We start from the raw sequence: 21699 nt of genomic DNA, 5'->3' as shown, positions 1-21699 counted from the left end.
AACTTGACAAATATCTAAGCTAACTCATTCTGAATGGCTTGGCAACAACAGTAGAAGATGGGATAAGACTACAATGGCCTCTCAATCTAACATATAAGTCCCCTGGATCAATGACATTAGTCCCTCATCATTATGGCTTTAGAAAAGAAAATGCAGATATCACATAAGAAGCAAATTCAAATCTTCAAGGAAGGAAAAAACAAGTGACACTTCAATGAGAGTTTGATAAAATATTTTGTGTGTTCTAAAGATTGAATCCACAGCATTTCGTATTAAATGCAGGCCCTTACCTTGGAAATAACATTCACAATCAGATAGGGTATCAGTGCCCATGTTTAATTTGTTCAATTCATTCAACACTCCTTCACATTGTACCATTGCTGTAACTAAAGCCCCTAACCTTCTTGCCGGGCGAGTAGCCGCCCCCAGGGGGACTTCCCTCACTGCTGGCGGAGTGGGCGTTGGCCCTGACTGGGGTGTGGGATGGGGCGTGGAGGGAGGAGATGTCAACGGTCTGTTTGAGCTGGGAGTAAGACCAGTGGAGCTGCTTGACCTCCTCCAGGTGGCGCTGTTTGGTTTCTTCCAGCTCCTTCAGGAGATGGTCGTTGGTTGTCACCAGAGACCTGGAGAAGGGAGGCAGGGGAGAAGGGGGGGGGGGGGGGGGGGGAGGAGGGGTGAGAGGGAGGTAAGGATGGGGGGATAGGAAAGAAGGAGAGGTTGCAAGTAAGTGATAGAGATTGGGATTGAGAAAAGGGAAGGGATACAGGGAAAGGAGGATAGTGGGTCAGTGTGGGAGTGGGGTGGTTGGGGTAGAAGAAGAGGGGAAAGGGGGTATAGAGAGTGAGAGATAGGAGTAAGTTCGGTGATAGAAAATGAGCTTCTACACTTATCACATCATTATTCTCTGCACAATTCTGACGTCTTTAATAGGTACTGCGTCTTTTTATCACGGACATTGAAACAAAGTGTTAACGCATGTTTGATTGCCACAAGCGCGAACAATTAACTGTTCATGTGCTCAAAATTTAAATGCTGGCTTTTTCCGTACTAGTGGACACTCTCTACCTGTATTAAAAAAAAAAAAAATGTCCAAGGATAATCCTGGCACTATGGTCTTCAACAAGGTACCTGACAATACCTTTTGCTGAGTTATATATCATATTGCTGAAAAACACTGCTATCTACAATTAGGGCCCCAGATTGACTTGCTGGTGTCAGTGAAGTGCACAGCTTTACATGTTCATGTACTGAACATCTTGTGTACCTGGAGAGCATTGCATGTGACTTCTTATAGTAAACTAGTGTGCCACTTAAAATAGTCAAGTGGGAAATGTTCCGCTTAGTTGGGTCCTGAAGGTATGGTGTGATAAGAAACAGACTTACTTGTGGCTCTCCTGTAGCATCGTGGCCAGCTCCTGGAGCTGGGTGAAATGTTTGAGCTGCAGCTTCAGCTTGTCATTCTCCACCTTCAGCTTCTCTCCCTCTCCTGACAGGTCACCTGGAGGACAAAACAATTTTGGAGACAAAAATGGCATACATGTGGATAATGAAGGACCGACTGACTGTATGTAACATCTGAAGGACCACATATGATCCAATATGAAAAGGGTGACCCAAGTTATCACTGTATCATTCAACATGAAATGAATCCTTGAGATGCCTAGTTACATATATGTGGGTACATTCTTGTTGAAATGAAAAACAAAACAAAACAAAATCTTCCAGCGAGAACTGCATTCATGCAGCCCTTTGCCTGAACATAACTTTGGTAACATTCTTGACACTATTCTATTAAAAGAGACGCTATTGGAATGTTCACTGCTACACATTTCAAAGTGACAGCTTCGCAGTGTGTAAAGATTGATGAGATTCTCTGATTACAACAAACAAAAGGAAAAAATATCTCTATTTTTGATTTTGTAATCAAGGTCACACAAGCAGAACATCCTACAACAAATATCTCCACTAGAGAAATAAATCTTAGATGCTGAGAGGTCTGACTTTGCCATGGAATACCTTTATTCTATCATTTAAGAACAACAAGAATGGGATTCTTTCTACTCTAAGTGCTGCAATACAGGGAATACTTTGTTTCTTTTTCAATGACATAGTGCTGTGTATACTAAAAACAAAGGAGATGTTTTGTTTCTGCTACCGGTACAATCACTGAAACACAGAAACATGGGGTTCACTGCACATGGAATCTTAAATTCATAATGATTGTAGTCATAAGAACACCAGCTAAAATGTTAAAGGGACGCAGTCCTCAAGAAATTTAAAAAAATATGTTGTTGTTGGTACCTCCAATGAACTACTTTCATCAAAAACAAACTTTCAAATCACCAAATAAGCTCGTACATTTCGGTTAAAAAAGTGTGACTCTGCAAATGAGCAAGTCTTGGCGGAGAGTCATACGTCATCGATGCACAACTCTTTCCAGCGGTGTTCTGCTCGTCATCCCTAGTTATTTATAAATACATGTTTACTATTTATTTTCATATTAATTGTATATATAAATAAGCTTGAAATATTTTGTTTGAAATAATACAAGGAAAAGTAGAAATTACGCGGTGCGTAATATATGTCCCCGCCGGAAGTAGCATTTAGTAGCAAAATGTACAATATAGGTAAAAAGATGAAGGTCAAAGGTCAAAGAAGTCAAAGGTCAAAATTCTATGTAGAAGTTTTGAAGCCCTCACCTAGTGCCATCACATAAAGCAAACGGAATCGAAATCGGGTTAGAAATGGCGAAGGAGTAGCATTTTGTAGCCAATGTACAATATAGGTAAAAAAATCAAGGTCAAAGAAGTCAAAGGTCAAAATTCTGTGTAGAAGTTTTGAAGCCCTCACCTAGTGCCATCACTTAAAGCAAACAGAATTGAAATCGGGTTACAAATGGCAAAGGAGTAGCATTTTGTAGCAAAATGTACAATATAGGGCAAAAATCAAGGTCAAAGGTCAAAGAAGTCAAAGGTCAAAATTCTGTGTAGAAGTTTTGAAGCCCTCACCTAGTGCCATCACATAAAGCAAACGGAATTGAAATCGGGTTACAAATGGCGAAGGAGTAGCATTTTGTAGGCAATGTACAATATAGGTCAAAAATCAAGGTCAAAGGTCAAAGAAGTCAAAGGTCAAAATTCTGTGTAGAAGTCTTGAAGCCCTCACCTAGTGCTATCACTTAAAGCAAACGGAATTGAAATCGGGTTACAAATGGCGAAGGAGTAGCATTTTGTAGCAAAATGTACAATATAGGTCAAAAATCAAGGTCAAAGGTCAAAGAAGTCAAAGGTCAAAATTCTGTGTAGAAGTTTTGAAGCCCTCACCTAGTGCCATCACTTAAAGCAAACGGAATTGAAATCGGGTTACAAATGGCGAAGGAGTAGCATTTTGTAGCAAAATGTACAATATAGGTCAAAAATCAAGGTCAAAGGTCAAAGAAGTCAAAGGTCAAAATTCTGTGTAGAAGTTTTGAAGCCCTCACCTAGTGCCATCACTTAAAGCAAACGGAATTGAAATCGGGTTACAAATGGCGAAGGAGTAGCATTTTGTAGCAAAATGTACGATATAGGTCAAAAATCAAGGTCAAAGGTCAAAGAAGTCAAAGGTCAAAATTCTGTGTAGAAGTTTTGAAGCCCTCACCTAGTGCCATCATATAAAGCAAATGGAATCAAAATCGGGTTAGAAATGGCGAAGGAGTAGCATTTTGAAGCAAAATGTACAATATAGGTCAAAGGTCAAGGTCAAAGGTCACAATTGAAATTCTGTATAGAAGTTTCAAAGCTCCCATGTAGTGCTATCATATAAAGCAAACAGAATCAAAATCGGGTTAGAAATGGCGAAGGAGTAGCATTTTGAACATTTTGATCACACACGGACGCACACACGGACGGACACACGGACGCACGGACGCACGGACACACGGACGCACGGACGGACACACACACGTACGGAGCCCGTTTCATAGTCCCCTGCTCGAACTCGTTCGGCGGGGACAAAAAACCACATATTGTCACATTTTATGAAAAAATCAGATATGATCATTTTGAACACTTAAATTGGTTTTCTGAGGCACGGCTGTCAACTTGAGAGTAGGGCATCAATGACGTTGCACCTTTTGGCAGGCTCTTACACGATCGCTTGCAGGAATTATTTTTTAAAAATCGCGTACGGAGACAATTTTTGATGTCCACGCATATAAATTGGTGAAAGGTTATATTTTTTACTCTTCTTAATTATCAGTACAGTGAAAATCTCAGGACTGCTTCCCTTTAACAAATGATTGGTTGCTGCTGCTAAGCTGCAGCTATTAACTGCTCAATGATTTGGATCTTTTCTGTTTACGCAGCCCACCTCTGGTCTCTGTGTGAGAGAGATTTCTGAGTTCCGAGGACCTGGTCCTAGACTCAACCAGCTGGGACTGGAGGTCCCTGTTTTGGGCCATGGTGTCCTGGAGCTCTTGACGCAACAACTCCTGCACAAACAGAGAGACGGACCGAAAGACATGGTCATCAAGCATCTTTCTGACAGATATACTGACATGAACATGCAATGACATTGGCAATACATTGGACAATCCCTTCACAGTCAAGCACGTGATGTAGGAGTACACACTGTAAGCTCATTTTTACATGATAATTCTGTTGGGACAATCTTCTCCCATATTGAACAATGCTCCAGCTTGAAGCTAACTCACACATTTGAAGACTGTGTGAATAAACCTCCCTATTCCATAAAAGATATTTGAAATTGTGAATTACTCCATCTATTATTTCAATCACTGTAAAAGCATGTCTTACTGCAACTTGTCAGCATTCAAATTCAGTGGAGTCTTGTCATGTAGGAACTTACATAACAGATTCTGATAATAGGAGTAAAATTTAAGTAACAAAAGTGCTACATAATGCTTTAATTATCATCGAGAGAAAAAGGGTACAATAATCAAGATAATTAAGATACTTAACTTGTTCCACTAATCAAGTAACTTGAGTTGAATGCAACCAAGCATCTGTTGTCACCACAGATATTCAGATGTAGCACCTTCTCAAACCACAATAGTCAAACCTTTCATGAGACTGGTACCAGTGACTAATGGTTGCCATGACAACAGTTTCTGTGGTACATCAATCACACGCATCACATCTCTTGGCACAGCAAGTGCCAGTTAGCATACACAATGTATATTGTCACCCCAGATAAGTGGATGGTGCCAATACATCACTCAAACAAACGGCACATCTTTCAGTGATGTCAGTGTAACCTTGCAGTGTATGTCAATGTTCATGTTAGGACAGTGCCATATTGAGGGGTGCCAACCTTGCAAATGATATGGCAGTACTCTGAGGACTAAAATGACATAGTTTTGTTTGGAAAACAGCATCTAGACCTTTCCTGCAATGGACATGTGTAGCAATATAATTTGGAGAAAATACTTTTCATGAAACCTGCAATATTTCTGGCCAAAAAATGAAACAAAACAAAAACAAAAACACCCCAGTATTACATACTGCAAAAACGTAAAAGTTGGAACATTTGCATTGTGGATCATTAGAGATATTCTTCCATGATTAAATACTTTGGTGTAAACAGATGTTCACAAAGAAAGCAGTGTGGTATATAACTGCAGAATAGTATTTTGGTACATAATGTGCACATAGCTGTGCGTAGCTTGCTATCTGCAGGCTTTTTGGTGATGCTGCAAAAACAGTTACTATGGAAAAAAAGGTTTCTTCACACGTATCTTACGACAATCAAGTATGCATTATTCTCAGAATAATTTGATCAACGGTAAAATATAAGATTTAGACTTTTGTTTTTGGGAACATGCAGAATCTTCAAACTTCAGGGTTTGAAATACTAATTCGGGGAGGTTATGAATCCCTTGCCTTAGCCTCATGACTTATAACTTCACATAACATCATTTCAAATCTTTCGGACAGAATATTCTGTATATTCTCTCCCACATCAGTCAATATCTTTAAACTGTTTGTCACAGCTATCTGGGGCAAAGCTCCATTATATGTACGGTACTAACCACATCTTTCTGTGCCTTGTCCAAAGCAGTCTGCAAATCAGCTCCTCCAAAGGCCTGTGAGGGCGCCCTTCCAGCTGGACCAAGTTTGCTCCTCAGTGAAACATTCTCCTGTGCATAGCGGGCCACGTCTAGCTGCAACCGATCCAGCTGCTCCTGACTTGTGGTGCTGACCTCTGCCAGTAACCTCTCCAAGAGTCCATGGGCTTGGGCTGGTGGACAACAACGACAACAAAACATCACGCAAACAAATAAGATACTGGATTGTATTCTTCTACAAGACCAAAAAAATCAATGTGGAAGGAACAATATACCTCTTCTAAATCACCGTCAATTACTGCTGGAATTTCACAGGGCAATATTCTGTATAGCAGCAAGTAGTTTTATGAGAGATTCTATTTAAAGTTGGGAGACAGAGGAAAAAAAGCAACAGCACAGAGTACAAGCAATATCATACATCAGATGCATTTCATCACATCTGCTCTTTGGTATCCGAAATTGCTGACAAAAAGAAAAAACAACAATGACATAACTGAACAGGCACTTGAAGAAAACCTATGAATAATCACGAATATAGGATTAACAGCTAATTCAGTTGGCTAGGCTACATTTAAAAGCACATGTCATTGATTATGGAGTACAGTCAAACCTGCCTTAGCGGCCACCTCTCTATAGCGGCCACCTGTCTATAGCGGCCACTGAAAAATCCCCCCCGAGAGAAAAGCCATGTTAAAGACCCTGTGTATAGCGGCCACCTGTCTAACGCGGCCAGCGGCCACAAATTTTGTTTCCCGCGGTAGATTTTAACCTGTCTATAGCGGCCAAAAACCCGATGGAGCCGTAGCCGAGCTGATAATTCAGGGTGTTTTTTCTGCTTTTTAGCCGTGCCAGTCATTTCTGGGCAACATTCAGTGATCGCCACCGTTGCATTCATCACTTATTCAGTCACAATAATGCACTAACTCATGACTGTGCACATGCTACATCTAGTGTACTGTGCAACAATTTCATAAATACCGGCATTGTTCTATGCATGATACACACGTGTGCATACGTACACACATAAATGTACATGTATATACAACGATGATACATGTACATGTAGGCAATGCACACAAAGTTGGATTACCTGTCTATAGCGGCCACCTGTCTATAACGGCCACTTTTTCCGTATCCCTTGGGTGGCCGCTATAGACAGGTTTGACTGTACATTTTTGTGAGCATTACACCAAGTAATTTAAATAACTTTATTACCCAGACAATACTCGCTACAATAACTACACAGGGTGGCCATAAATGTTCAAACAAAGAAATCATTGTAGCAACAGCATGTTATAGGACTCATGTAACATACCTTGAAACTTTGAGTGTGCATGCAGTGACTTGCTTCCATTCCAGTACCTGTCTACCAACCCAAGGAGACTGTCCATGAAGGTACTCTGAGCAGGCCCTGGAGCAGAGGTTGCATTCTGCTGTATGAAGGGACAATGGAAGCGAGGTTGGTCACAGATGGTAACAATCGCTCAATGGCTCATGTCTTTCTCTATTTACATGAGCATTGCCATTTGAACAACTGTCAACTAGCTGTTTGTCCTGTAGTATATCGACTATCAAAAAGAGTGGCATGAATATAATGTTATATCTATTAGTCATCTATTGTTTCTTTGTAAACTCAGGTCTGCAAAATTCTTTCAATTTGATAAGCTATCTGTCCTCCAGGACCTCTCCCCTGTGACTCACACATGACAGATATTACTCATGTAATTATAAACATATGAGAATATAAAAAATAATAAAATTCATTTGAATTTCACCTTGTTACGGTAACTTTCCCAAGTTATATGAATCTTTTGATGGTAAAGGCACCACAGTCTCTTAAAGGCATAATTTACCATTTGCAGAAGAAACAAAAACCCAAAATTGGTGTTTTAAAATAGTTCTAAAATGTGAGTTAGGGATAGAAACAACCACTGTAAAAATTTGAATCCGTATAAGCGATTCTAGGTATTGTTAAATACACAAAATGTGAACAACAGTTATAATAAAACTGTTTCCAGACTAACCTGTCTACAGTTATGATTTAATGAGAAAGATACTGATATCTCCTTATATTTTAGGCTTTATTGCAAAAATTTTATATGGTTAGATGTTTTGTGATACAACTGACCTACACATATGCATCAAATGTGATATCTTGAACATTTTTTAAATCACTGCTTCCAAAGGTAAACAGGACCTTTAAAGCAATTTAATAAACGGAAACATGAACTGGCCCCAACTTTCTGGTAGTACGCAGCATAACCAGTACTGCTTTCAAAAAGGTAAAACAAATCTATATGCCTGTTGATTTTTGCTCTAAAATGAACTCACACACATGTATGCATAAGAAATGGAAAATAATGCTGTGGTAACATGATTTCAGTTTGGTAATGATGAAAATGTGAAATACTAACCATAATGGTACGCTGACAGTATTGCAATGTAAAAACATAATCTAATTGCAGTTGCTACATAATATTTCTTATTGACTATCAATAATCAACAAATCGGGCCATAGCAGTATCCACTGATCTTCCACAAAAGAGTGAATAGCATGCAGTTTGCTGAGAAATATGATTGCTAAGGCACAATCATTCATCATGTAATGTTCTACCCACTTGCTTTTGAATGGAGAGGGCTCTTCAGGAATAAAAGTTGGGTACACTGACTTTTACATTCCTAGTCCTTTCATCTCAAAATACTCCAAACAACTCATCATCCAGGCAAATCACATCATCAGCCAGACAAGTTTCTTGGTGGACCCTTCTGATGCATTGCAAGCAAATTCCAAAATGGTGGAAGATGGAAATTTGAGCCCTTCTGAGAAATACATTTCAGCTTTAACAACTACAAAGCTGCATTGTACGATTAGTAATGCCCACACCAAGGAAGAAGATGAGAGATGGTAGCATACCTTGGTGGAGACTCTCTGAACTGGAGGTGGCTCACTATACGTGTCACCTGATCGGTCACCTGACCCACTGGATGGATGCATGTCATAGGAGGATGAAGACAAGGTCTCTGCTCTTTCACCTGGAGAGATTAAAACCAATTTAGATTCAAGAGGCTATATATAACATAAGTATCTCAAAACATAAGAGAGTGATGCCTCACGTAACAGAAACCTACAACACAGCAAAATCAAACATACAAACAAACAAACAACAAACACAAAAATCACATTAAAACCAATGACCCAATACTCATACCTTGACAGTGTTTCTACCACCATAACTTTGTGTCATTCTTGTTTCATGCATACATTAATTTGTAAGCAACTGTGGAGAAATTGATAGCTGGATAAGATCCAAATTAAGAATTCCGTAAAGCCACCATTTACTCTTGAGTTGTGCAAACAAGTCAAACTTCAGTCTAACTAGTGTGGTGACATATTCTCCTTTACTTCTGCTTATTAAGTTTTGAAAAAAAACTTCTGTTACAGAAATGAGAATACATAATACAAATGAGATCTTAAAAAGGTTTAAAGTCTGTTGACTTTTTGAAGTGCATTTAGCCTAAGGGCTAATAATGCTGATAATGCTTGAAAAAAAAAAAAAAAAAAAAGAGAAAAAGCTCACAGTAAAGGTACTGAATTCTCTGCTCAAAAAAGAATTAAATCTTACTTGATTTGGGGTTTGGAGTGAAGTTCACTTTGGAAGAGAAGGCAGTGTAGGCATCGTCCTCATCTGTGAATCTCAGATTGGGGTCGACTCTTCCTCGGCTATCCACCTCGACCCTTGACCTCTGATGACCTTGCTGCCGCTGTGACCTCTCCGCATCTGGTAAATGTTGGGATGGTTCTGGGGACGGGGTTAATAGGTGATGAACGTGATGAAGTGAGGTGTCTGACATGGCGACGGGGTGTGGTGCGGCCCTGCCCGCTCCAGGTGAGTCTGGTATGGGAGGCTGGTCCACTAGGGGATTCCCCCTCACTGTTGCCGACGGGCGGCTAGTGTTAGTAGCTGAAGAGGCAGTGGTGATGTCAGTGAGGGTGGGTGAGACTGAGACAGTGGCTGGAAGGGAAAGGGAAGAGGGATGAGTGGGGCGAGGAGGGGAGGCATGCAGGTTACTCTTGGAGGAGTGCAGGGGTCTGATAGGGGTGTGAGGAGAAACACGCAAGGGGGTGGTAGTAGCACAAGAGGTTGGCAAGGAACTATCATCATGCAACGAGAAACTGTACGAAGCCGCTGTGTTTCTATTTTCAGCTTTAGGATCAGTCAGCTTTGCTAGTGCATCTGTCTTTAGGTCCTTTCCCTGAGTCTCACTAAGTATTGAACTTTTCTTAAGCGGTGTAGTAGAAGGGGTATGTGTTCTAGTGTCATCAGTGAAAAGCTGCTTGCCCAACCTCCTCCCAGTCCCATTGACCAGACCAGAGTATCTGTCCTCTTGAGGAGTTGATATTAAGGCTGATGTGTGAATCAAATCAATCTCATTAGATCTAGAGGAATTAAAGTACTTTGATGGGCTACCCATGCTTATATTCGAGTTTGAAAGCTCTGTTTTTAATGTACCCGTCTTGCTTGGTGGTTCTAGCATGCTCTTCTCTGATGTCAAATCAAGCAACTTCTCTAACTTATCAAGAGATGAATTCAATTTATCTGATTCTGGGTCTCTGGTGTCTGCAACATCCCCAAGCAAAAAGCTTACAGATTTTTTGGATTCTTTTGCAAGAGGAGAAGAATTTGTGTTAGTACCTTGCCCGTCAGGGGATGATGTTAGTACAGTGGTCTGGCTAAGTGCTTTGGCCCTGCTGAGAGTTTGCAGGCGAATTGATGAGTAGATGTCGCCAGCCTTAATAGGACCTTTCTCCCTCTGAGAAGCTGGGATGCGGGGGAGTTCAGCATAATCCACGTCACTCAATTCAGAAAGGGAGAAGTCACTTCTAAAGGTTGATACGCTATGAGGGGGAGACACTTGACCTATTGAGCCTACACCACTGGGGCTTGTTACTGTCTCTTTTGAGGTAGCAGTGTTCGGAGAGTCACCAGCAAAGTCCAATTTCCTCCTGCCCTCCAAGGGAGAGAAGGACAGCCTCGCATTTCCAAAGTCGGTGATGCCATCCCCCATGAGGCTAATAGTGTCAGAGGGTGAGAGAAGGTCTCGATGCTCAACCTCAAAGGCCTTCCTGTCCTTGAGCAGGGAGTCTGAGGGTTGCCAAGTTTGTGAAATGCTCCTAGTGATCTCCTCGACCAGAGTGTTAGTGTCTGTTGGGGATGGTGGGTCATCGTGCAGGGTGGTGAGGGGGTCTCTGACTGCGAGAGGAGGAGAGGGTTTTGGAGGGGAAGGTTTTGCAGGGGACAGGTGGGTGCTGTGGAAGGAGTCACCAAGGGGGTCCAAGGGGTCCATGTCTAGGAGACTTCCTGTGGAATCACTGGCAAGTGAGGTGTTGGCTGCCTGAACAGTGCCTAACGCTATGTCTTCAGTATAGGCAATGCACATTCATGGGCAAGGGGAGATTCACAAGCACCAAAGCACCAGCAGAAGCAGGTTTTGAAAGGAACACGGCAGGCACACATAGCAGAATTTATAGGCACACAGAAGCAGTGGTAAAAGTCGCAATCCAGCATAACATCAAGTGAACAAAAGAGGCCAATTTTTGTTATAGTAGTTCAATATTTCGCCAGTTACACATCCAGCAGTTTAATTGTTGCAATGTTTTACACCAGTTTGCCAGAGTTGGACCGAACGTCAGCAATTACACCAAATTTTCCATCATGTTGGGAGTCAGAGAGACAAAAGAAAAATTAGAGGCACGATGTGATTATCAGCATTTTGATTGGGCAAATTGAAAGTCAGTGACACAAATACAGACAGAATGGATCAGTGCACAGAGAAATGGGTAAAAGAAAAGGAAAATGCAGTGAAAATGTTGAGTGGGCCTTAGAGTCCCACAGACTTTGATGATTCATATATAATCAATGTGATTGGTTGGTAAGAATACAAAAATAATAGTGCAATGTATGAGGATTAGAATAACTCCACAGAATAACCTATCAATCAATAATGTCATCAAGAGTAAATATAGTGTGCAAAAATCCACTTGTTCAATTATGAGCTCTTGATGCAAAGTGCCGAATGCAAGTTCAAATACTACTCCATAACGTGAAGACCAGTAGAAGATTCATTGGAATCACAAAAATAAAAGAGTTATGGGATTCTATAGTTTCTCTTGTTCTCATAAAACAGTGATGCATTACGCAAATTAGATGAAAGGATGGTGTTACTGCCTCACAACTCTGCGATTGGTTTGTTCAATCTAAATATTATAGTGCCTAAAAAAAGAAAAAAACACCATATTTTGGGATGATAATTTAGCACTTTTAGCCCCTCACTCTTTAAAACACCAGAGCTAAGTTTTACGACAATACAGTAATTTAATTCTACAGAAATCATCGATTGCAATTTACAAAGAATCACATTACAATGTAAGTGACTATTTGTGGGCTGATCTGTAGAACACTTATTCCGGCATAGTATCACCAACCTCTCTAATTTGTATATGAGGTTTTGGACTAACACTACCGTTTCTTGAAAGCACGTGAAACTTCAACATGAAATCAATATCTCTTTTATGCCTGACTATGGGACTCCTACCGTCCTCTTCGATCTATTTTTTTAAATATTATCATTATCATATTCTTCTCATTAGGGTCAATTTGAAATTTAGGTAGCTCATTTATCATCAAATAAGATTTTCAACATTGTGAATTAAAACCATTGAAGTATATTGAATCTTATTACATTGTACTAAAGACCATAGAATAAATTCTGTGTGCACGAGAGTGAATACGTAGAGTTAAATGCAATAAGCATGGATATTAGAGCCAATGATTAGAAAGTAATCATTCAGTATGCATGCTACTCTATGAAAGAATGAATATCTGGGCCCCAATTCATAAAACTTGTTATCAATAACATGTTACAATAGTTGTTATAAGCTACAGAAATCCTTGCACCTGATTGGCTGAGAGTAAATTTGTCATAGAAATGTGGCAGTTGTTTCTGATAACAAGTTTTATGAAATGGGACCTCAGTCTGTCTGATGTATGAGTAAATCTAGTACGTGACTATGATTAGGTATGCTTGAATAATGGTACAAAATAAAAATGGTGGTTTCTCAATGTAGTACACCCTCATGACCAAGGAATAATGTGAGGACATTCAAGTACTGTGAAACTACACGCATTGCTACATTTGAACTCCTACAGCATAAAGTTATTTTGACCATCTCTGACCAGTCCAGATTTCCTCTTGATTTTGTGAAAGAAATGCCATTGATTGGGACAGTGTATCATTAATTGTAATCTATGATCCCCAAAAACAGTTGCATGATTAATCGAACCAGGTTGAACAGTCACTCTACAAATTCAAACAAATGTGACCCGCTATAACTAAAGGATCCGAAAGTTGAGGGAGGTTGATTTTCTGAAAATGACACGCCATTATTCCCTTACTCTTTCACTTTCATTTCATGTATAACACGACTCATAAAAGTACTTAGTTGTAGAGATATTGATGATTTTATGAGACCATGTTGAGTGGTCTAGGAAATCAGTGTTTCGAGAAAACCACCTTTAAAGTTTTCTTTCCAACACAATCGTGATCAAAGGGAGGTAAAACAGCTTTCACCTCTTGACAATAGAAGGTCTGCTCATAACAACCGCCGCAATGTTCATTCAAGCTTAGCACCAGCAGTCTACACACGACCAATCAGTAACCAGGATGCCTCGCACTGACCAACAAGATCACTCCCTCATTTCTAGGGGCGGAGTCTATTTGCGGTGCTAAATCTAAATCTTCAGACACGTTTCTGTTCTGTTCCGAAAGTAGGAAAAGCATGGCCCAGAAAAACGCTAATTTCTTGCCTTTCCTTTGATCATTTAGCTTCAAAATTTCGGCAGATGATAGACGAAACATAATGGTTTTGACCAATTTTTATGATCTGACTTCAAACTCTATTTTCTTGGCACAGCCTTCAGCGACTTTCGGATCCTTTTGTTGTGGCGGGTCACAAATATAGAGTAGGGAAAAACACAAAAACACAAAAACACACACACCACACCAAAGTACAAACAACCATAAATAATATCCTATAAAAATTCAGAAGGAAGGAACATTGCATTTAGTTGTGATTTTGCAAACGAAGGTGAAAACCAGTTTCATCACCATCACAATAATCTCTGCTGTTCTAGAATTTGCTAATAAAGGTTGCCAACATTCACATATCAAAATCAGCCTTGGAATCCCAAAGAGCTATCGCAGAGATGCTTGTCTGGTACATGCATCTCATTAGGTGGAAGTAAGGCCAGAAATCTCAGAGGATTCTATATTCTCTCGACAGGATGTGAAGAAAATGGTTGCTCTTTTAGGGAGCCTTCTGCAGAATGAATGAGGCTCTTTTAGGGAGCCTCCTGCAGAATGAATGAGGCTCTTTTAGGGAGCCTTCTGCAGAATGAATGACTATAATGGACTGAAATTAACAACTGATGATTTTATGGTGCAATTTACACTCAGCACACTATGATTGTTAAATCAAATATTGAATGTACAATTTTTTAGTTAAGATTAGTAGATAAGGATGGTGCCAAGGGGGGGGGGGGGGGGGGTACCTCATAAGCTTTTGCATTATCAAGGTATGAGCATGAATCTTGATAAGCTAAATGCTAACATGGTTCAATTTGCAAATTATGTAAATTTGAGGTGACGGCAAAGATGACCATGGATAACTCACCTGTATGGTATGAGCCACGGTCCCTCTCAGTAAACTGGCTGGAGGGGGCTTGATGACCAACACTCCTGTGGGGTGGGGTCCTCTGACTGTACAGTCTTTGGTAGTCTGTTAACACAACCCATAATGATAATCATAAATGGCAGTTTTACTACTTGAACTATAAAATCTTTGCATAGGACTATATACATGAATGTGTATTGATGAACACTGACATCATATCAAAGTCATCAACAAATATTCATTAAATGATATAAAAAGAATAAAAGGTGTGCTATGATTAAAAACAAAACAAAATAAAAATAGGGGTGGCTGTAAAGACCAAAAAAAAAAGGCTGAGGGGAAGTAATGGAACAGTTTACATTTTACTTTACGATTTGGGAAGTAGGAACAGTGTGCAAAGTCTGTTGAGCTTGACAAATTTACCAGGTTGTTCAATGAAGAGGAAATAAATGAGACGTGCAGTCCATGCAATACTAGGAGAAACAAACTGACACAGAAGGAAGATATTTTGTAGAGACATGAGAAATATAACACCGTACACCAAAGATGATCATGCAGATGAGATGGCACTATTTTGGGGCATATTTCTTATTGAACAATACAACTGAAATGACAAAGTTTAAACCAGTCCACTGATGTACATTAAAAGCAAAGAATGCTAGTGCCAGTATACCAATTCTTTGGCCAGTATGCATGGCATCAATGTGTCATGATGCATCATGATTGTGCCAGTGATTGTGATGAAACCTACATTGGAGAAACTAGGAGGCCACTCAACAACAGATCAATAGAACACAAAAGGGCATGTAGACTTAATTATCCAAGCCATGCAGCCATTGCAGTGTGTGCCATTGACACTGGTCATAACATTAGGTGGGATGATGCCCACATAATTGAGTCTGAAGCCTACTTATGGCCAAGGCAAGTCAATGAAGGGATCTGGATCAGGCAAACTAATCCTGCTGTGAATAGGGACCCTGGAGACACATTGTCACCTACATGGTATGCTCCAGTGATCCCAAAGCATCACCAGACAGACAACAAAGGGATCACTTGGATTGTGATGGAATTACTTGGATTGAGAAAGTCTTCAGCAGTGGACTGAAGCTCATCAGCCAAATATAAAGGTTGGTTGAAGCTCAAAAATTTGTCATTATACATCTTTTCCTAACCAATAAAAGTTTTCTGTATCGTAATATGATTAAGTAAAGCACTTTAGTCCATCAGCATTCCCACAGCTAACAACTAAGTAATAGTACAATCACTATGACATTAACACTCCCTTGAGTGGAGGCGGCATATAGGAAGTAGACATTTGCACTTGAAACACATGAATTAGTTTGATAGATTGGTTCATACGTGTTCTCCTAAACGAGCACACTCTATTTGTTTTGGTTTAAATTTAAAGGGGCATTCCAGGCCATTCTCATAATTTCACTTCATATAAGAACATAAATCGACAGCTCCATATACTGATTTGCGGAATTTATTGTGGTCCTTGAGCAGAGAAACCAATACTCTGAAAAATCTTAAACAAATTACACTGAACAGTGTTGATGACATAAGAGACTCACATATTTCAGAAATGTAGAAGTGTAATTCAATTACAATGGATACTGCTTGCTGAACAAGTTCAACTGTGTGAAATCTCTGCATGCCTTTTCCTTTTGTTCTGCTTCCTTGAGCCTCAACTCATGCATTCTTATGGTGAGGCTGCCACATCATCATCTTTTTTCATTGCAATTTGTTATGAATTTTGACAACATTCTTGTTCCTCACCCCAATCACTATAAATTCTGAAACCCTGTACTCAGTATACTGTAAAAGTGGATATTTTCGCGCGACTTATTTTTCGCGCTTGGCCGGGTAAGAAAAGTTTCGCGTGTTTTTAAATCTGTGGAATCAAGACATCACGCACAGGAACATATGGCAAGCAAAAATATTCGCGTGCTTTTATTTTCGTGCTAGTTTCTGGTTGCGCGAAATGCGCGAAAATTTCAACACCACGATTTCCACTTCTACAGTAATTAATTTACAGTTGTTCAAATGTAAAAATCTGAAAATCATCCTTTAAAAGAACCAGGGAAAAAGAGGAGAAAAAATGGTCTCAGCATCAATCCAAGAAATGGTTGCTACCTTGACTGGACTGGACATCCACTGATGGGAGTCCCGATGCAGAGCCTGTGATTGGCCGCGGCTTGGACAAATCTCCATCAGTCCTAGCCAAAAGGTCAAGGAGGTCACTATCATCATCCTCAATGGCTGAGTGGATTAGAAAAGAAAAGACAAGAAAATGACAAAATTGAACAAATCACTCATGATGTACAATGCAAAAGATCTACCAGTCTGGATAGATGTCTGACTTGAAGACTGTCAGGAAACGGATTGTACTCCTGAGGTTTTCATTTTCTTCAGTTTGTCTCCCTCTGACAAATCATGAAAATTGTAAGATCGCAACTGCTGATCTGTAATTTAACAAACATGTCCTCGGAAAAAGGAACCCCGGGACTTGAACCTGTCATCTACTGCTGTACTACTGAACCTTGTCATCAAACCTCAACCGTCACCCCTCTACTTAATATTCCCTTGCAGATTGTACTCCTGTCTGGGTTTTGTAACCTTCTATAAATCTACAAGTGAAGGGGCATTTCCTGTGTCTGTAGTGACAGCTGCACTAGGTGTCAGTATGACCTGCTTACCTGATCTCCCTACGAGTCCTCTGACGTGTTTGGTCCTGGGCAGTTCACTTCTTCCTTTCTCCCTGGCTGGGGAGGGTGCGTGCTCCGTCATACTGGTTGCCTGCAACAAAAGACAAACCAACAAAAGCACAGTAGAACATACTTCATAAACACAAATACACACACACAAGTTAAACAAAACTGGTTAAAGGGGCATCTTTTACCCACTTTCTGCCATTGGCAATCAACTTATCCATAACAAATTAATGAACAAAAGAGCTACACTTCACCTGATCAGTATCAAAATGGAGTAGAGCCGACTTTCTCTCCGATTCTCTGACCGAGCGGTCATCTGAAAGAAAATGACAAATTATGATGATGGTACGATGCACTGGTATTCTGCAAAATCTACACACCCACCTTCACTGGAATAAAGACAGAAGTAAATCTCATGGCTATTGGTTGTGACAAAGTGTTTGTGCACTAATACAATCATGAAACAAGCATTCAAACGACCATAACATAATTATGCTATGGGTTATCTTATTGCTTGTTTTAGACTTATTTACCTTACAAAGAAAAAGGGGGAAATAATCCATGTCATTGATGGAGACAACATATCATAAACATACAGTAGATCGATCGCTGTGTAACAGCGCATGGTCTAGTTGCGGCATTACTGCTCGTATCTGATACACAAACTTGCAACAAACAAGCAAAAACAAACAAACAAACAAAACAGAAACAGAGGGAGAGAGAGAGGACAGTGTGGGGAGGGGACGACAATTTCACAGAAGTATAGGGCCATTGCTCATTCAATGTGCCTATAACGCTCAGGATACCAAGTGTTACTTGCTGACAGAATGAAGGGCTGCTCGACACATGTGACAGATCATTTAACTGTGCGACACCATCTGCCAATCATGTCCCACCTATGAGACACCTGTCACTCATATTTCACCTACTGAGAGACATATAAGCCTTCTAAACATGCCACTAACCCATCCTTACCTAGCTTCCTCAGGTTGGGTAGCATGTGGACGAGGTAGAGCCTGTAGTCTGGCTCGTTCTTGGTGACCGGGTTGAGCCTCAGGTCCAGTTCTTGCAGGCTGGTGTTGTGTCGCAGCCGACTCAGCTCTTGCAGAGTGCTTACATTGTTGTAGTACCTGTGTCATTCAAAGGTCAAGGGTCATTCAAGGGATACTGGAATTGAGGAGTGACTTGATCTACTCATTGAAGCATATTCACTCGGTTCAGAGATGATATAACCGCAATAAAACACCACACTTACTAATGCAGCTGATCAATTAATGTCATCATGTGTGATTATAACAGTGAAATGCAGACAAAATTTTTCATAGGGTGTGCATGGTCATAGGATCATAGTGCTGATTATACTCAATCATCTCTATTCATCAGAAAATATTCAGAACTGCAGCTAGCAATACTTCAAATGCCTAAAGGAGAAGATGATTAAACATTCAACAGCCTCCAGTTTCTAAACTTCTAAGCAGTCATTAAAATTCGATAAAACCATTCTATCTGGTACAAAGCATTATTTTGCCTGCATTGTGACAAATTGGCTTTTCGCTATAAGCCCTTATCTCGCACACATGGTAATTCCCTATAGAGTCAATTCATGACACATGGTTGTATTTCCCATACACAGTGGGATAATACAGAGTCATTTACATCTGCATCAACAACAATAACAATGACAATGACAACAGCAACAACAGTAACAAAAAAAACACAAAAAAAAACAACATGTAGAGCAAGGATACAGGTTGAGCTTCTCCAGGAGTGTGAGAAACTGCAAGCCCTGAAGACTTTGGAGAGCATTGCGGGACAGGTCCAGCTGTTTCAGGCGGGAGAAACTGGCCAGTGCACTGCTGAGGTTTGCAATTTTCTCCTGGTAGGTTCCTGGGAGAGACAGCGACCTCACATCCTCTGCAATTTGAAATGAAGCAAGCAAGAAATAATACAGGAAGGGTTGGCTTGCCAAAAGGCAAGGTTTTTGTTTATTTGTTTGTTTTTCCATTTATAATACATATTCACGATGAGGCAATTCACACATCTTCAACCTGAGCAACTAGATTCTCGTCAATCGTGAATAACACACCACTCCTGCACAGAATCAAACTCAAAGAGTTGATAGTAATTGGTATGATTTCAGCCTCCTTAGGATTCTAGTCTTCTTGTCTTGTCCCGAGTCTTCTTTGATAATTTCTCACTTGCTTGGCCTACTTGGAAGGCTGAGTAGCCATCATGATGGTAGGAATACTTGGATTCAGTCACTCATCATGTTCAATTGAAGAACAGTATGACAAACCTAGGGCTGTTAGTGCTAGGTTACAGTGAGAGTCTGCAAACTGTAGTGTAGGGATTTCTTGTGGTATACACCACACACGGCTGTCTGAAAGAAATGCAATGTACAAATTAGATTTAGGAAGCACGCTTTTATTTCTGAAGCCAGATTACAAAGAATATCAAACAAAATATCTCATAATATAGATCTAGTCTCTAGTACATGTATATCTAGAAAACATCTACATTGTATAATTATTCTTACAATGATAAAAAAAACAGAATCTGTTTATCCAGAGGATTTTCTTTTTAAAATCATTTTTTGACTCTGAGGATTCAATGTAGCCATACGGAAAATATCCCCAATGACATGGACAAATTAAAAGTAAAAACACTCCAATTGAGGCCATGAGGCAGGCTTTGTAAAGGGTGCCAATTTGCAGCAGGGGCCGTTTTATTCATCGATGAAAAGGCCTGATCAGGTGTAGACAGAAAGATCCATCTGTCCATAGAAATCTTTTATTAGACGCAGTCTCCAAGGAACATATCCCCGACGGCCAGATAAGTATCTTTATGTCAAAATAAGGTGTCACTGACACTGACATTTAAAGGGGATGGCTAGTAACTGATCAGTGGGAATCAGTGGGAATGCTGAGGGATGATTGTTCCAATCCTTGTGGGATTCATTTAAGAGTTCATTATATATCTATTCTTGTGTGAAAAGTATTTGCTTCAGAATGGTCTCATATTCAAGTAATGTGCAGTTTAATGTTTCCAGGTAAGCGTCCCTGGTCAGTGACGGGGCATTAATCTGCACATTACTTGAATATGAGACCGTTCTGAAGCAAATAATTTTCACACAACAGTAGATATATAATGTACTCTTAAATGAATCCCACAAGGATTGGAACAATCATCCTTCAGCATTCCCACTGATCGGTTACTAGCCGTGCATGATTGAAGGATTAAGGAATAACACTTGCTAATTCTCCTGCTTGTGTTCTGAAGTGGGACTAAGCACAAATGAGATTATTTATCTGTTTTTTAGTGTTTTACCTCCGATCCCTGTTTAGCTGTATTATTGATGTCATTGATGACTGAAAGTGCCCCTGCCGCAAACATGCAGAGTTGTTTAGATCTACTCGAGACAAAATACACCACAGACTGATCTTTGCCTTTGGCTGGGCTGTGTGTCATTCTGCTGCTGTGACTCTGTATACTAGTCTACTGCATTGGGGATTACTGCACTACTGCATCTGCATTTAGACCCCTAACGTTACTGAGGATTTAATCAAAACATCACTGACACTGTGACTACACAATCAATGGGTGCTGTAAATTTACTTTTGCTGTGCTTTGCGATGCGACGAACATGTATATCATATAAATTAGATCTAACGTTATCGTTAGATCTAGTCGTAGCTCGGTTGCGTAGCTCCACTCTTTTGCACTCTGCGCAAAAAGGGCAGCTGGCACTAAATTTACACTGCACTGGCAGCTGCGCTAGCTTGGCAAAGTGAGCGAAGAACATATTTTCAGTATCATCTAGCTTTCAAATGATCACTTATTTCACACGTATAAACTGCTACTTACCCAGGTTATCATGAGTCAGCTGGACCCTTTCTCGGATCCAAGCCTCTGTTAGAGTGAGCGACATCTTCGAATTTACCGCTTCGCGACTGTTCAAACGCCACCTATTATACTATGGGACTAACGAGCAAGTCAAAAAGTCAACGAATACAAACGTCAGTCACAGCTTGGACTTTCTCGCACGATCGACTGTCAATCTCGTGCCAATGTTAGTCTACTATAGACTAGAATTATTGTTTTTTTACATGAAATATTATTACAATGTTGTGTTTCTAAACATCTACAAGAACTACATTATCAAAAAAAATGGTTCATTGTGCTATTTA

At 40.1% G+C, this 21699-nt stretch overlaps 1 protein-coding gene across 1 annotated transcript; it reads right to left on the bottom strand.

Annotated features, from left to right (window-relative positions):
• Positions 1-364: 364 nt before the first annotated feature.
• On the bottom strand, positions 365-21485 carry LOC139735471 (uncharacterized). Its single transcript, XM_071646226.1, has 15 exons — positions 21377-21485; positions 19261-19426; positions 18488-18642; positions 17767-17828; positions 17498-17597; positions 16935-17060; positions 14795-14903; positions 13410-13426; positions 9691-11484; positions 8982-9091; positions 7383-7500; positions 6032-6240; positions 4351-4471; positions 1384-1498; positions 365-623 (listed from the first exon to the last, which is right to left on the bottom strand). Exons 1-15 carry the CDS (start codon positions 21438-21440, stop codon positions 365-367), a joined length of 3525 nt encoding a protein of 1174 aa, XP_071502327.1. The 5' UTR covers positions 21441-21485.
• Positions 21486-21699: the final 214 nt, after the last annotated feature.

The sequence above is a fragment of the Diadema antillarum genome, unplaced genomic scaffold (assembly GCF_040938485.1).
Source record: "Diadema antillarum isolate AM-2024a unplaced genomic scaffold, OU_Dant_1.0 seq00000581_RagTag, whole genome shotgun sequence".
Lineage (NCBI taxonomy): Eukaryota > Metazoa > Echinodermata > Echinoidea > Diadematoida > Diadematidae > Diadema > Diadema antillarum.
This window is presented reverse-complemented; position numbering and strand designations above follow the sequence as displayed.